Genomic DNA, 13507 nt, shown 5'->3' on the forward strand with positions numbered 1-13507 from the left:
GTGTCGCACCAAACGTCTAGGACTATTATCAATACAGATAATAATGCGGCCGCTTACATCCTCGAGACCTAGCTTAGCATTGTGAGGATAGGAAATGAATTTTACTGCGAGCTCACTTCCATTGTTGTGCTGGATTTCAAGTAGTATAACAGAGTTAGGATGGTATTATTACCAGGTCAGATGTCATTTCAGAATCAGCTATGCTTATCTGATCTCCAGACTTGAATAAGTATAATGCTCAGATCCTAGTAGCTTGTTGCCGTTCGGTTTTCAGATGGTGTTCTATCCAATGGAACTTGACATCTCTTAGAATCGGACTTTACCTGATTACGTCTGAGGAATTTGAAAATTTATATTCTTCTACAGGTGTACTGAACTTAGGAACTTATTTCAGGATAACTTTTAATAGTTGTTGTGCAGGTGCGTTGTACGTGTGCCATATTGATGACTCTTGACAAGATGGCTGTCTAACAAACAGATTACAATTCTAGTTTTACATCGTCTTGTTCGTTCCAATGCCTTTTACGAAAAAAATTCAAAGAGGCTGTTTGTGGAAATGAACAGGACTCGAATTGTCAGTGAGGCTACAGTTGATAAAGAACTTGCGTGAACTGAACACATACATATCGATTCTCAACCTTTGAATGTGAGGATGTGGAGAAAACTCGTGGGGACAAATGCCTCCGAAATAAATGTAGTGATATAATAGGTCAAATAATTAAACACGCTTAGAAAGCTTTAGTGTCGAGATTTTATGGAATACGATAAATGATAGAAAACAATAAGCAAGAAATGATTTTGAAATAAAAGAAGGTATTAGACGTTTCTTTATGTTTTGTAAGGATCGATACTTGGGAATCGGAGCCACAACTAAGGGAAAAAGTCGTAGGCTTGACATATCAAAAACGAATGGAGTGGTTACAAACAAATGGAATCATTTAAACTGTCTCAGGACAGTTGTTCTAGGAAAGTCACAATTTTTTTCACAAGCGAAGCACCTTGAGACTGTCTATATCTAAAGCAATAGTGAAATTGGTAATAGGTATGCGTTATATGCAAATGAAGAGTTGATGATATTTAAGCCCGCGCTTACATAAAAGGGAAAATAGTAGCGACTTTAGTGTGATCTTGGGGCAAAAAGTGTCAAAATACATCCTGCCTTGAGAAAAGAGGATTTCCCTATGTTTAACTTGAGTGAAAATATTTCAAAATTCACACTTTAGTTTACACTAAATAGTGTACCTTTTGCCTACGAATTCGAGCAAGGTCTTTTGAGCACACTAGCTGGTGTGAAGACGTATACTAACAAAATTAGGGAATAAGAACCACAAAAATACGTCCTTACTTCCTACTGATGTAAAAACTGTATTTCTGAAGACTCCTTTCGATGGTAGTTGTAGGTAGCGTTAACTGATTAGTAAGTTCAAATTTCATGAAGCAACACAGGATATATCGTAAGAGGTGCTATTCGGTGGCGGCGGTAAATGCATTTGCAAAATAAATAGTCGTATTGATCTCCTACATTGGTGTTGACCTCATTAATTAACTAGACACACAGTGAATGCCTGAGACCACTGTTTTGCTAAGAGATTTTTAGTACCACTGCCGCTGTTAGGTGAGCCTTCGAGAAACAAGTAGTGGAATGCCATAGTTATTGTTTGTCGTAAAGTGGCCACGTGAATAAATACGACTCATGGACAGAACAAACATCTGTTCTCCAGATGAATGTAACCATATGTCCCCACACTATTAGGAGCATTTTCGGAATTATTTCTAACTCGTTTGAATTGTTGCCCGAGGCTGTCCTTTCCAGTTTGCTTAAATCCTACTCAGTGATATATTTTCAGTGTAGATGTTCAAAACGTAAGGACTCCGTATGAACTTAGGTCACAAATTTAAGAAAACGAATTGAGACTGACATGTAGAAAGTATGGTCTGTAGTAAAAATTCCCAGGCAAGCTTCTTCATCTAAATAAAAATAGGCTAATCAGTTCAACTACTGAAGATATCCTTGAAAGCTGTCACATTCAAACGCCTGTTTTTAAAGATAATAGTGATACAACGGGTATTGAGAACTCCTGATCCACAGGATGGAAAGATAGCCGCGTTTTTGTCACAACAATCTACACTATTCAAATTCATGCAACTCATTTACTTTGTTTGATATGCTCCTAGCGTCCATACAAACGCAGTGGATGCTGTCTATTTAGACAGCATATAAGTCCTCGGACACTTTGTCTGACTGAGCTTCATGTGAACGGCGACAAAAACTACAAATACTAGTTTCAATTAGGCAGTTTCTGTCATCCCCAAAAACTTTTGATTTTCACAATTCATTAGTGGGATCGTTGGTTCTGATTTGCATTGATTATGTTGGATCCCATTTAGCCTGTTCGGATGAATAAAGGATCTAGGAGATTGAATTTCTAAGTGTAGACAACTTCCTTTACAATTTCAAACAGATGCCCAATACCTAGCATTTTGATCACTTCCCACTTCACTTAGCAGGTGAATAGTGTAAATGAAAGGATGATTTCTCTAAAAATCCCACTTCAATCATCTTCAGTTATCTGTGCATGTCTTCTACGAACACGCCGCTGTAACACCTAAAATTGACGAATGTAAAACGGGAAAAAGTGAAATTTATGGCTTGGAATGAAATTCTCAGTAAAAGTCGTGCTCTTATATATCGCATTCGCCCAATGAGTGAGTAGTAAGAGGCCCTCAAGTACTTGATATCGAAAGCTTTGTAGATCACCAACGTATATGATCCGTATCGAAAGAAACCCCGAATGCCCTGGCACGGCCGAGAGTGGGGAGAGTCCGCTCTCCCTCTCCAAATGCTCTCACATGGCTACACTTATATAGTCTCTGTCAGGGAAATCCTGTTCACTGCTTTCTCGTGGCGGGGGTGTTGTTTACGAAGTTGAGAGGACGGAAAGCGAATGTCCGGAGCTTTAACCGGGTTGGTGGACATTGGAAGTCCACCTAAGGAAGTTAGAAAACCCCGATTCCAAATCAATGGTGCACACGTGCTCCAGTATCCTGGGGGAATAAAAGGAATATGAACCAATCGTTGGCTACCAGCTACTATGGGACTGCATCTTCTCACGATGCTCCGCTGCCTTGTAGGTTAGATCTTTAGGTCGAAGGCTCGGGGTGTGGCCCCCTAAGAAAACCACCTGCTTTAGTTTGGGCACCAGAGCAGTATCACAGCCCTCACATAAAATCAAATGAGATATGTGCGGCGCATATGTATCTGGTGCTTCCTTGTACCAATATTTATGTGTTTAAATAAATCAAAATAAATAAATATATCGAATGATTGAAGGACTACTCGAGTAACACGGGAATGGTGTGCCCATCAGCTAATGTCGAAGTCACAACTCGTTGCTGCTACCTTGACGTGGTGGTCAGGCTTGCCTATCGTGATGAACCAATCGAGCTATGCTGGCTGGAACAACCGTTCCTCAAGGTCCTACCATGCCAGACAGGTCGGTTGAAGAGCGGTATCAAGACAAAAACCAAAACTATGGTGTGAAATATATGAATTATTAAATTGTCACCCAATCTACCGAGTTTAGGAAAGCTCACGGGGATTTCGGAGATATTTTGTGGTTTTCCTTAATGCGATATGGAAATTCATTCTTTTCTCCACAGTCTGAGGAAAGTTTGAGGAAAATCCCCGAATTCACTGGAAGCTTTGGATTAAAACAACATCAGGGCAGCTCAGCTGTTTGAACAAGACGTTTTCAGGTTTCCGTTCCAGTTTGGAAAGGTTATAAGGCTAGGTGGCATGTGTTAGTCCTGACAGTTATGGTCTCTCAGCTGATCCAACTTTCTCTTGATAGAGTCAATAGATAGAGTTTCAATCACGCGTTGAGGTGATGAATTCCATCCACTGGTAATTCTTTAGGCGCTTTGAGGCATAACTGCAACAAATGACGTACTTTATCCTTATATACTGCATCTCCCAAATTCAGAGGAATGTGACGTAACTTCTCGGATATTTCGAGGATGATTCAACAGAAAATTTAGGAGATATGAACACGAATATTTAGTTTCATCTTCCTTTTGGTTTTTCTCATACATTTTCAGTAATTTTGAGAAAATCCATTATAGTGTGATAAATCCACAACATTTCGGAGCATCTTGGAAAAATCAAAAAATGTCCTCAACGTTTTGTTGGATTTATATAAACTTCATGGAGAATCTGTAACAGCTCAGGTTGGTTGGTTTAGAGTTGACCCCAAACAACCAAGCATATGCTAAAACAGTATTGTTCAAGTATTCATTCACTTCCTTTTTGTAAGCGTTATATTCCCTATTATCTTATATGGAATGTTGAGAGCCTTTGTTTGTCTGAACAGACAATCCCACGCTCCACTGTGACTGCGCGAAGATCGAAATAAAGACCTATTCACTACTTCTCTGGTTTCTTCTATCAATAGCACGAGGGTTACCTAAAGGCACGAAAGTGGTGAGCCCTTTTTGAACACAATTTAACCTCATTTCTGTTATTAATCTTTTTTTTTTTTTACTTAATCGTAAAAGTAGACCGGATTATCCGTAAACTAAGTTGAGTATATAACTAGTTTATTCCGTATTGTCTTAAGTTATTCGTGTTATAGTAACCATTTTTCGTGCTAACTTTATTGCTATATTTGTCACATACCTCATGTCAGACTCAATAGAAACCCATAATCTGGAGGATTTGTCACCGGTTGAGATAGACACTGTTATGGCTACGAAATCCCGACTTCCAGAATTTGATCGTAGTGATCCTGAGTTGTGGTTTGCTCAACTAGAGCATTATTTCACGAGACACAATATCAAATCTGAAGGGATTCGCTATAGAGACTTGTGTTCTATCCCTCCTCCTTCAGTCGCCAAAGAAGTCCTTGACTTGATTTTAGATCCACCATCACCACAACCATACACCATCTTAAGACGAGAGATAATGAACCGTTTATCATTATCAGATAGTCAAAGAATCCAAAGACTTTTTCAAGGTGAAACACTAGGTGATCGGTCGCCGTCACAGTTTTTGCGTCACCTCCAAGTGTTAATGGGTGATAACACAGTGGGTGAAGCAGTCCTAAAACAAGGATGGATACAAGCTCTCCCATGCTACGTCCAACACTGTTTGGATGCACAAGATCCTGAAACCTCATTATCTCATTTAGCGCGTATAGCCGATAGAATAATGGAGAGAGGTCCTCCAACTGGACCAGGCACAATAAATCACACACAAAAAGTAGGATCAGCAAAAGACCCCGTCATAGAAGGACTCATTGCGAGTGTTAAGAGTCTCACTGAGGCTGTCACCAGAATGCAAATGGGTCATAGAAACAGGAGCACGTCACCACAACGACCACGATCCAAGTCACAAAACAGGTCACAAATGTCCAGACAACCTGGGCAGTTTTGTTGGTACCACTGGAAGTTTGGTGTCAACTCAACCAAGTGCATGCAACCATGCGCCTGGCCTAAGCATAATTCTAAGACAGCGGGAAACGAGTAACCCCTCCCCAGGTCGCGACGACTGAGGAGGGGCGCCCAAACAGTCGCTTGTTTTATGTTAGAGACAGAAACTCTGGCTTGAATTTCTTGGTGGATACTGGCGCTGCTCTTAGCATCATCCCTCAAAATAAAACTGAGATTAGTCGAGAAACATCATCAATTACACTTCAAGCTGCAAATAAAACTAAAATTGCGACATTTGGGCAGAAAAACTTAACCCTAGATTTGGGGTTCAGGAGGCAATTCCCTTGGGTTTTCACGTTAGCCGACTTAGATCTGGCAATACTGGGGATGGACTTTCTAGAGAGATACGAATTTCTAGTTGACACCAAGAAACGGCGATTAACACTAAAAGAAACTTCGTATTACACAAAAGGCAAAGAAAGTCACATCAGCTCTCTTAACTTGATTCAAACTCCTCCAGTAACAACAGCGAAATTCCAAGATATACTCGCGGAATTTCCAAACTTAACTAAACCAAACCCACAGCCTTCTAAAGACAAACTAAAAGTAAGTCACACTATCAAAACCGAAGGTGCATCGGTTTTTGCAAAACCCAGGAGACTAGCACCAGATAAGCTCAAAATCGCTAGGGCCGAGTTTGATTATATGCTACAACTGGATATTATCCGTCCCTCTGATAGTCAATGGGCATCCCCTTTGCATATGGTCCCAAAGAAGAATGAAGGTGACTGGCGACCGTGCGGGGATTACAGAGCCCTCAACCGTCAAACCGTACCAGATAGGTACCCAATACCGCATATCCAAGATTTCACAAACGGTTTACAGGGTATGAACATATTCACTAAAATTGACTTAGTCAGGGCATATTACAATATCCCAGTGGCTGATGAAAATATCCCCAAGACAGCCATTACAACACCCTTTGGCTTATTCGAGTTTGTACGCATGCCATTCGACCTGAGAAATGCGGCACAGACATTTCTAAGATTCATAGACAATCTACTTCGAGATATGCCATTTGCGCAGGGGTATATAGACGACTTGTTAATTGCCAGCCCCGATTTGCAATCACACGAACAGCATGTAAAAACAGTGTTAAAAAGACTGGATGAACATGGAATAAACATACATCAAAGTAAGTGTGTTTTCGGTGTTCAAACTTTAGAATTTCTCGGTCACACAATAAGCCCAGAAGGGATTAAACCGATCAAAAAAGAAGTAGACACCATTAAACAATACCCCATACCTAGTTCTCTAACACAACTGAGAAGTTTTCTAGGTCTAATTAACTTTTATCGCAGATTCATACCAGCTTGTGCACAATTAATGCAACCTTTGACAGATTCACTAAAAGGAAAACCAAAAGAATTCAAACTGTCTTCTGACGCTGTCGAAGCTATTAAACAGCTTAAAGATAAATTAGCTCAAGCAACTACGTTGATGTATCCGAATTCTCTTTCCCCACTTGCTTTGACGGTGGATGCTTCAGATAAAGCAGTAGGCGGTACCCTTAACCAACTGGTTAAAAACGCCTGGAAACCAATTGCTTTCTTCTCAAAAAGACTCGCTCCAGCAGAGACAAGGTATTCTACCTTCGGGCGAGAACTTCTTGCAATCTACCTAACCATTAAACACTTCCGACACATGTTAGAAGGCAGGGAATTTATAGTCTTTACGGATCACAAACCACTAACGAATGTACTAAAAGCGAGAGCTGATAAATACTCACCTCGAGAAGTCCGACACCTTGACTATATATCACAGTTCACAAGCGATATCCGACATGTCAAAGGTCAGGACAATCAGGCGGCAGATGCTTTATCTAGGCTAGAAATAAACGTGCTACAGCAGTCACAGTGTTCAGCTGCGGAACTGGTTTTCGGAACAACTCTGAGACTACCAGGTGAATTTATTAACCCTAATACTAACAGTCAAGAACTTAATTTAGAAAATTATGTAGATCAACTACGGGACCACATGTCTAAACTTAAGCCGATTAATACTCGTGAACAATCGCGCGCCGTATATATACCTAAAGACCTAAGCAATTGCACGCACGTCTGGATAAGATGTGACAAAATAAAAGCACCACTCAGTCCTCCATTTGAAGGTCCTTTCAAAGTCGTCTCAAGAAAATCTAAATATTTCGTGATAGAAAAACATGGAAACATCGACACAGTAAGTATTGATAGGCTAAAGCCGGCTTATCTAGATCATGAACCACCATACGTGTTGTTAGATCGTTTAACTGACAAATCCATTACGGAATCGAAATGTAAAGATGATAAATCTTTACAAGTGACTAAAACGGTTCGCTGGGCACATCCGATTAGTCAGTCAAGGATGTTGACAGTTTCGGCTGCAGGATAAAATCTAACCACGTAGCTAATCAGACCCTGCATCTACTTAAAAATAATTTTTTTTCCTCATTCCGCCTCACATACAACTCCCCAGACCTTTTGCCTTTGATATATAAGTGTTATGTTAAATATTTTTTTTAAATACTGGACACATAAGCTAGGTATTCCGAAACGATGGCTGAGGATTTTAATCAAACTCATACAACTAACACTGGCAAATACAACGAATTCAAAAAGCAACCCAGGCGAGTTTTATAATTTCTTTTTCTGGTTAATTAACTATGTTGGTTGTACTTCTTATATATCTGTATACATTTTTCTATAGTATTATTATTAATACAAACAAAGAACTTGTACTGTTCCAATATGGCACTTTGACATATCAATCCGTCCTCTTGTTATCTTTCTCTCATATCTGAGCAATTTATGGCCAACAAACGTCGTATTGAAGGGGGTTTTGGTGAACAAAAACGCAGGCCCCACGCACTCGAACCTCTGCCCTCCTGAATGCTGGACCGTGTGCCTAGCCATTGGACCACATCAAACCACGGGGGAATGACTGCAATTTTTCCTTTTATCGACTAATCATTCATAATACTAATGAGTAATAGGACTTACACACTTCTGAGGTGCAAACCAATTCGTTACTTGGATGAATTGACGAGATATTGCTCCAATATATCATGCATACCTAAATCAAACCAGAAAAGGGTATTTGACACAACTGTACTTGATCCGCATACTCCACACAATTTTTTTGCCTCTTAATCGTATATTCGTTTCCGTTTTGTGGATTACTCTGATGCACCCTTGTTTACGCACCTAGTTGTAAAAGGCGGTCATCACTGGCTCAAGGTCATGCATTTGATCGATTTTCTTAAAGAGTCCAACTCCTAGCAAGTTCACCCTTTTACATATATGCACTACAAAAGAGTATTTTTTTTGTTTTCATGGTTCTTCGTGCACAAGATATCTACACTATGTCTATTTCCTTCCAGAATACCAATCCGTTCTGGAGGCCAAGCACTTACATGAACCGAACAATTATCAATTGCATTTATGTACTTCCATTTTGTATCTTATTATTTTATGCAGGCAGTGGAGCAGTTCTTCAGGTCTGCTTGATTTTCACCATTACCTTTGAAGTAGACTCTTCTTTACTTTTTACTTGAGGGCGGCTCAAGAGGCAGGTGAGTAAACACCTGATAGCCGGTCTGAGCATGGAAAAATCGTACCTCACCAACATGGTGTTGGGTAGCCCGCTCGCGGCACTTCCTCAGATATTCTTATTCCACATTCTCACACTTTCTCTTGAAAGCACTCAGCAAACCGTCAGCGATAGTTGTAGAAAAGATCACATGCTACAAAATAAGATGACAAGCTAGTAAATGAAGAGACATCCACGGACTATCGTCGAAAGCGTTAGTCGTAACTGATTGTAAGTCAAACAGTGAGCGAGTTGATAATTTCGCCTTGGGATGAGAAATAGAACTAAGGTGTTTTCGATAGATAGGTTAATCGAACCGACGTTCCTACGGAAGTCGATTCTAGGGGGAAGCTAATGTAACAGATCAGGTTGGTTGGTTAAGAGTTGACCCCAAACAACCAAGCATATGCTAAAACAGTATTGTTCAAGTATTCATTCACTTCCTTTTTGTAAGCGTTATATTCCCTATTATCTTATATTGAATGTTGAGAGCCTTTGTTTGTCTGAACAGACAATCCCACGCTCCACTGTGACTGCGCGAAGATCGAAATAAAGACCTATTCACTACTTCTCTGGTTTCTTCTATCAATAGCACGAGGGTTACCTTAAGGCACGAAAAATCCTCACTGTATACAAGTGTTTTGCTGTTTGATTTTTTTTGCAAACTTGACACATTTCTAAAACCATTTACCTGTTGTTCTCCATATCAACATGTCTGTTGCTCTACATATGTGGCTTACGCCAACGTCTATGCGATAATGCATGAGTGATTATCACTGTAGAATATACTGTGGGCAAGCCATCACGGATTTTTAGCTTCACAAAAGTAGTCCTATCTTGTTAACACTTGTAATAACAAACGTTATGCTTGAGAATTTCCGTAATTAAAAGACTGTAGCGATGAAGAACTCCTCAAAATAAACAGGTCTGTAAGTCTTCGACATTTGATGTTGATCTCACTAGTTATAATGGACACATCTATCTGAAAGCGCTCGTTCATGCATCCGTACCAGATCACTAGTGGGTGCACTGTGCTACACATCCCCCACAATCACTAGCCAGCTTAGAATAATAACTTCTCAATCTATCGATAGTCTACCAGATATATCTTAGAACTCCTTGACTCCTGACTTCTCATTCGACTGAGTTGGCACACTTCGATTGTAAAGCTGTGACTGACCAAGGTGTTGTCAAACTCCGTATATTTGTAACATGTTTAGTGGTGAGCCCTATGTGATCATGTAAACCAACTCGTAAACTGTTAGTCTGTTCCTTGTTAGAACTTCAAGTTTTACATATTGTGATATTTTCTAGTAGTTTCAGAAGACTTTCCCTCGTTCATTGCTATACTTTATGTTCATCATGACCGAACAGACTTGTAATTTACCGAAGATCAAACTCAGAGTAATTGTAGAATCTTTGTCACTAGAGTATTATTAATGATACTGTACACTATAACATAAAATCATACGATTAAATTTTTCAGGAATCACTTACTTTTTCAAATTTTTCGACTGGTATTGAGTTGTTGGTGTGTTCATCACTAAGAGGTTGAAATTTCGCTAACAGTACTCTACATATACAACAAAAGCTTTGGTCTTTTGTGTAATAAACGTAGTATCAAAACAGATCTAGTGCCAACAGTAGACAAACGAAAGCCTAGTGTGATAGTGGTCATGAAAACTGCGAATCTAGGCTGCCAGACACTGTGAAGGATCGGGAAATCTTAGTGCAGTAGATTTTGTAAAAAACCGTCACGACATACGGGTTGACGACAGATTTTCTGTTCTTCTAATGCAGTCTTTACAATGCGCGATCCTTCAGATTTCTTTCAAACGGGAATTAAAGAGAGAATGAATGAACAGCGACCATTCCTGTCCTTAACAACTCTGGATGGACTCTTTGTGTGGATAGCCGGTTTATCAGACTTTTTCAACAGATCGATAATCGCATTAGAGAAGTCGTCATGATACATCATTGGTGTGAGACCCATTGGTATAAAATTTATTATGAGTGGAGTGTACTCGTCAGCAACAGGAGATATGCGCAAGTGTGTAAAAATCCCTGTTTTGAGAGGACTGCTGCATAGGCTCACTATTATTCACCGTGTACGTATCTGCACTTTGGTGACCAATATGCATCACAATGCACTTGTAAGCGTTTATCGGTAACTGCTGAATTTGGGACCAGTCAGATCTCTCCATGTCATTTTGAAGCTCTAAACTACCACCTTTACCTTTTTATCGCTCTCAATATCTTGACATAGTCAGTACATAACAAGATCGATGATGATAGGAGACTAGGAATGTCATCTAGATGCAAAATGAACAACATTGACTACCCAGACTGTACCCTGAGACACTCCATTTACCACAGTTTTCCAACCAGACAACTTTGACTTCACCCGTACCCTTTATTGGCGCCTAACTAGGAAGTCTTTGTCCATGTAAATAAATTGCTGCCGACCCCGATATCATTTAACTTACACGACAGCCGACTGTGAGAGACTTTGTCAAAGTCTTGCTGAATTCAATGTAAGGTACATCAATAGGCAACTTTTGGTCTTAAGGAGCACATTAACTCTCACGGTCTACTAATTAGTTAATGGGGCATGAATAACCTGCTTTAAATTCATACTGCTTTCTAGAAAGAATCCAGTTTTCATCTAGATCCTCAAGCAACTCCTTCTCAATAATCTTTCCTGAGATTTTAACAACCTTTCTGATCAGACTTACAGGTCAATAGTTCTCACGTATATGTCTCGTGTCTGTATTCAAGACAGGATTTACTACAGCACTATTGCAGTCTTTTGGTAATCCACCCTGGGTTGTAAGTAGATTGAGACATACGCCTAAGAGATTTGTGACAAAATTCGCTAGCTTCCTCACTTGTAACAACTTGAGTCGATCAGTTAAGAGTGGACCTCAAACAACTAAGTATGTGTCAAAACAATTGAGATCAAGTATTCATCCACTTCCTTATTTGAAGCTTTGTGTGTTTGAACAAATAGTCTCCCACTCCACTGTGACTGTTCCACGAGTTGAATAAAGACTTATTCACCACTAGTCTGGTTTCTTCTATCAATAGAATGAGGTTTACCTACTGGCATTAAACTGGTGAGCTCTGTGTTGAACAAAAATTTAATTTTTAATTGTTACTATTACTTTTTTTACTTAGTCGTGAAAGTGGACCTTCTGATTATCCTTAACCAAAGTTTGGTATATATATTTATACATAGTTTTTTAATCATAGGGTATTCGTGTTGAAGCCATTATTTTACCCCATTCTTATTATATTACTATACAGCCCATATACCTCATATCAGACTCAATACAAACCCAAAATCATGGGGATGTAGACACTGTATGACTACGAAAGTTCAACCCCCAGAATTTGACCGTGGTGAGCACGAGTTGCGGTTTGCTCGACAAGAGCATAGCTTCACGAAACACGATATTGAACCTAAAGGAATTCGCTGTAGAGATTTATGTTCTGTTCTCCCTCCAGTCGTCAAAGAAGTCCATGACTTGATTTCAAGTCCACCGTCACCACGACCACACACCTATTCACTACTAGTCTGGTTTCTTCCATCAATAGAAAGAAGGTTACCTACCGGTACTAAATGTTAACCCAGGACGAATTTTACAGGACCCCGTATATTTGTCTATATCAAGCTCGTTTGGCAGACCAAAGACGTCGAGTTCTTTAATGGTCACAGTGTCCAAAGTGTGTGTGTGTGTGGGTTTGCATGAACTGAATGAGAGGGCATCTCCACAACATTTACATTTATAAAGTCATTTGATAATGCCTGAGCTTCAGTATAATCGTCCTCCGCTAATAATGAAGCTACCAATGTCTCCACATTATTCTAGGATATTTCCTCTTCTCTTTATCCCTTGGTTTATTTACAAACATAAACGTTTACGGTATTCTATAGATTAATCTATAAGTTTTGACTCGTGCAACATTCTAGACTTGAGGAACATCGGGGCACAAGTAATTCGAGCCTCTCGATATTATGATTTTGTCTCATCAGTACCCAGTGACTTAAATCTCTCCCACATTCTTCTCTTGCGGAGAAGGGTGAAAAACAGTTTTTATTGAACCACGGTGAGGAGTTTCTTGGACCCCTTGATGTAGTCTAAGTAATGTGTGGTGCAGTGACTTTTATGTACAAATTTCTGAATGCGTCTCAATCCCTTGAAATTGGAGACTCTGACTCTAGTGACCAATCTACTGCGGACGCTAAGTGTATGATACCTTGTACATTTGCCCACCTTACGTTAGGTCTGGGTTGAACTGACATATGCTCGTTTCTGGCAACTATATGGAAATCAAAGATTAGAACTACATGGTTGCTTTTACCTAGGGATTGGATATAATGGATGTTTGTGACGTCATCCTCATAATGGGCCAATATGGGATCTAGAAGGGATGATATGGAGTCCGAGTG

General features: G+C 39.7%; 1 protein-coding gene across 1 annotated transcript; it reads left to right on the forward strand.

The window, feature by feature from the left end:
• Positions 1-4678: 4678 nt before the first annotated feature.
• On the forward strand, positions 4679-5524 carry Smp_185870 (hypothetical protein; the record flags this gene model as incomplete). The annotated part of the gene is made up of 1 exon (XM_018793222.1): positions 4679-5524. The coding sequence occupies one exon, from the start codon at positions 4679-4681 to the stop codon at positions 5522-5524; it is 846 nt and encodes a 281-aa protein (XP_018647756.1).
• Positions 5525-13507: the final 7983 nt, after the last annotated feature.

This window comes from Schistosoma mansoni, chromosome 1, assembly GCF_000237925.1.
Source record: "Schistosoma mansoni strain Puerto Rico chromosome 1, complete genome".
Lineage (NCBI taxonomy): Eukaryota > Metazoa > Platyhelminthes > Trematoda > Strigeidida > Schistosomatidae > Schistosoma > Schistosoma mansoni.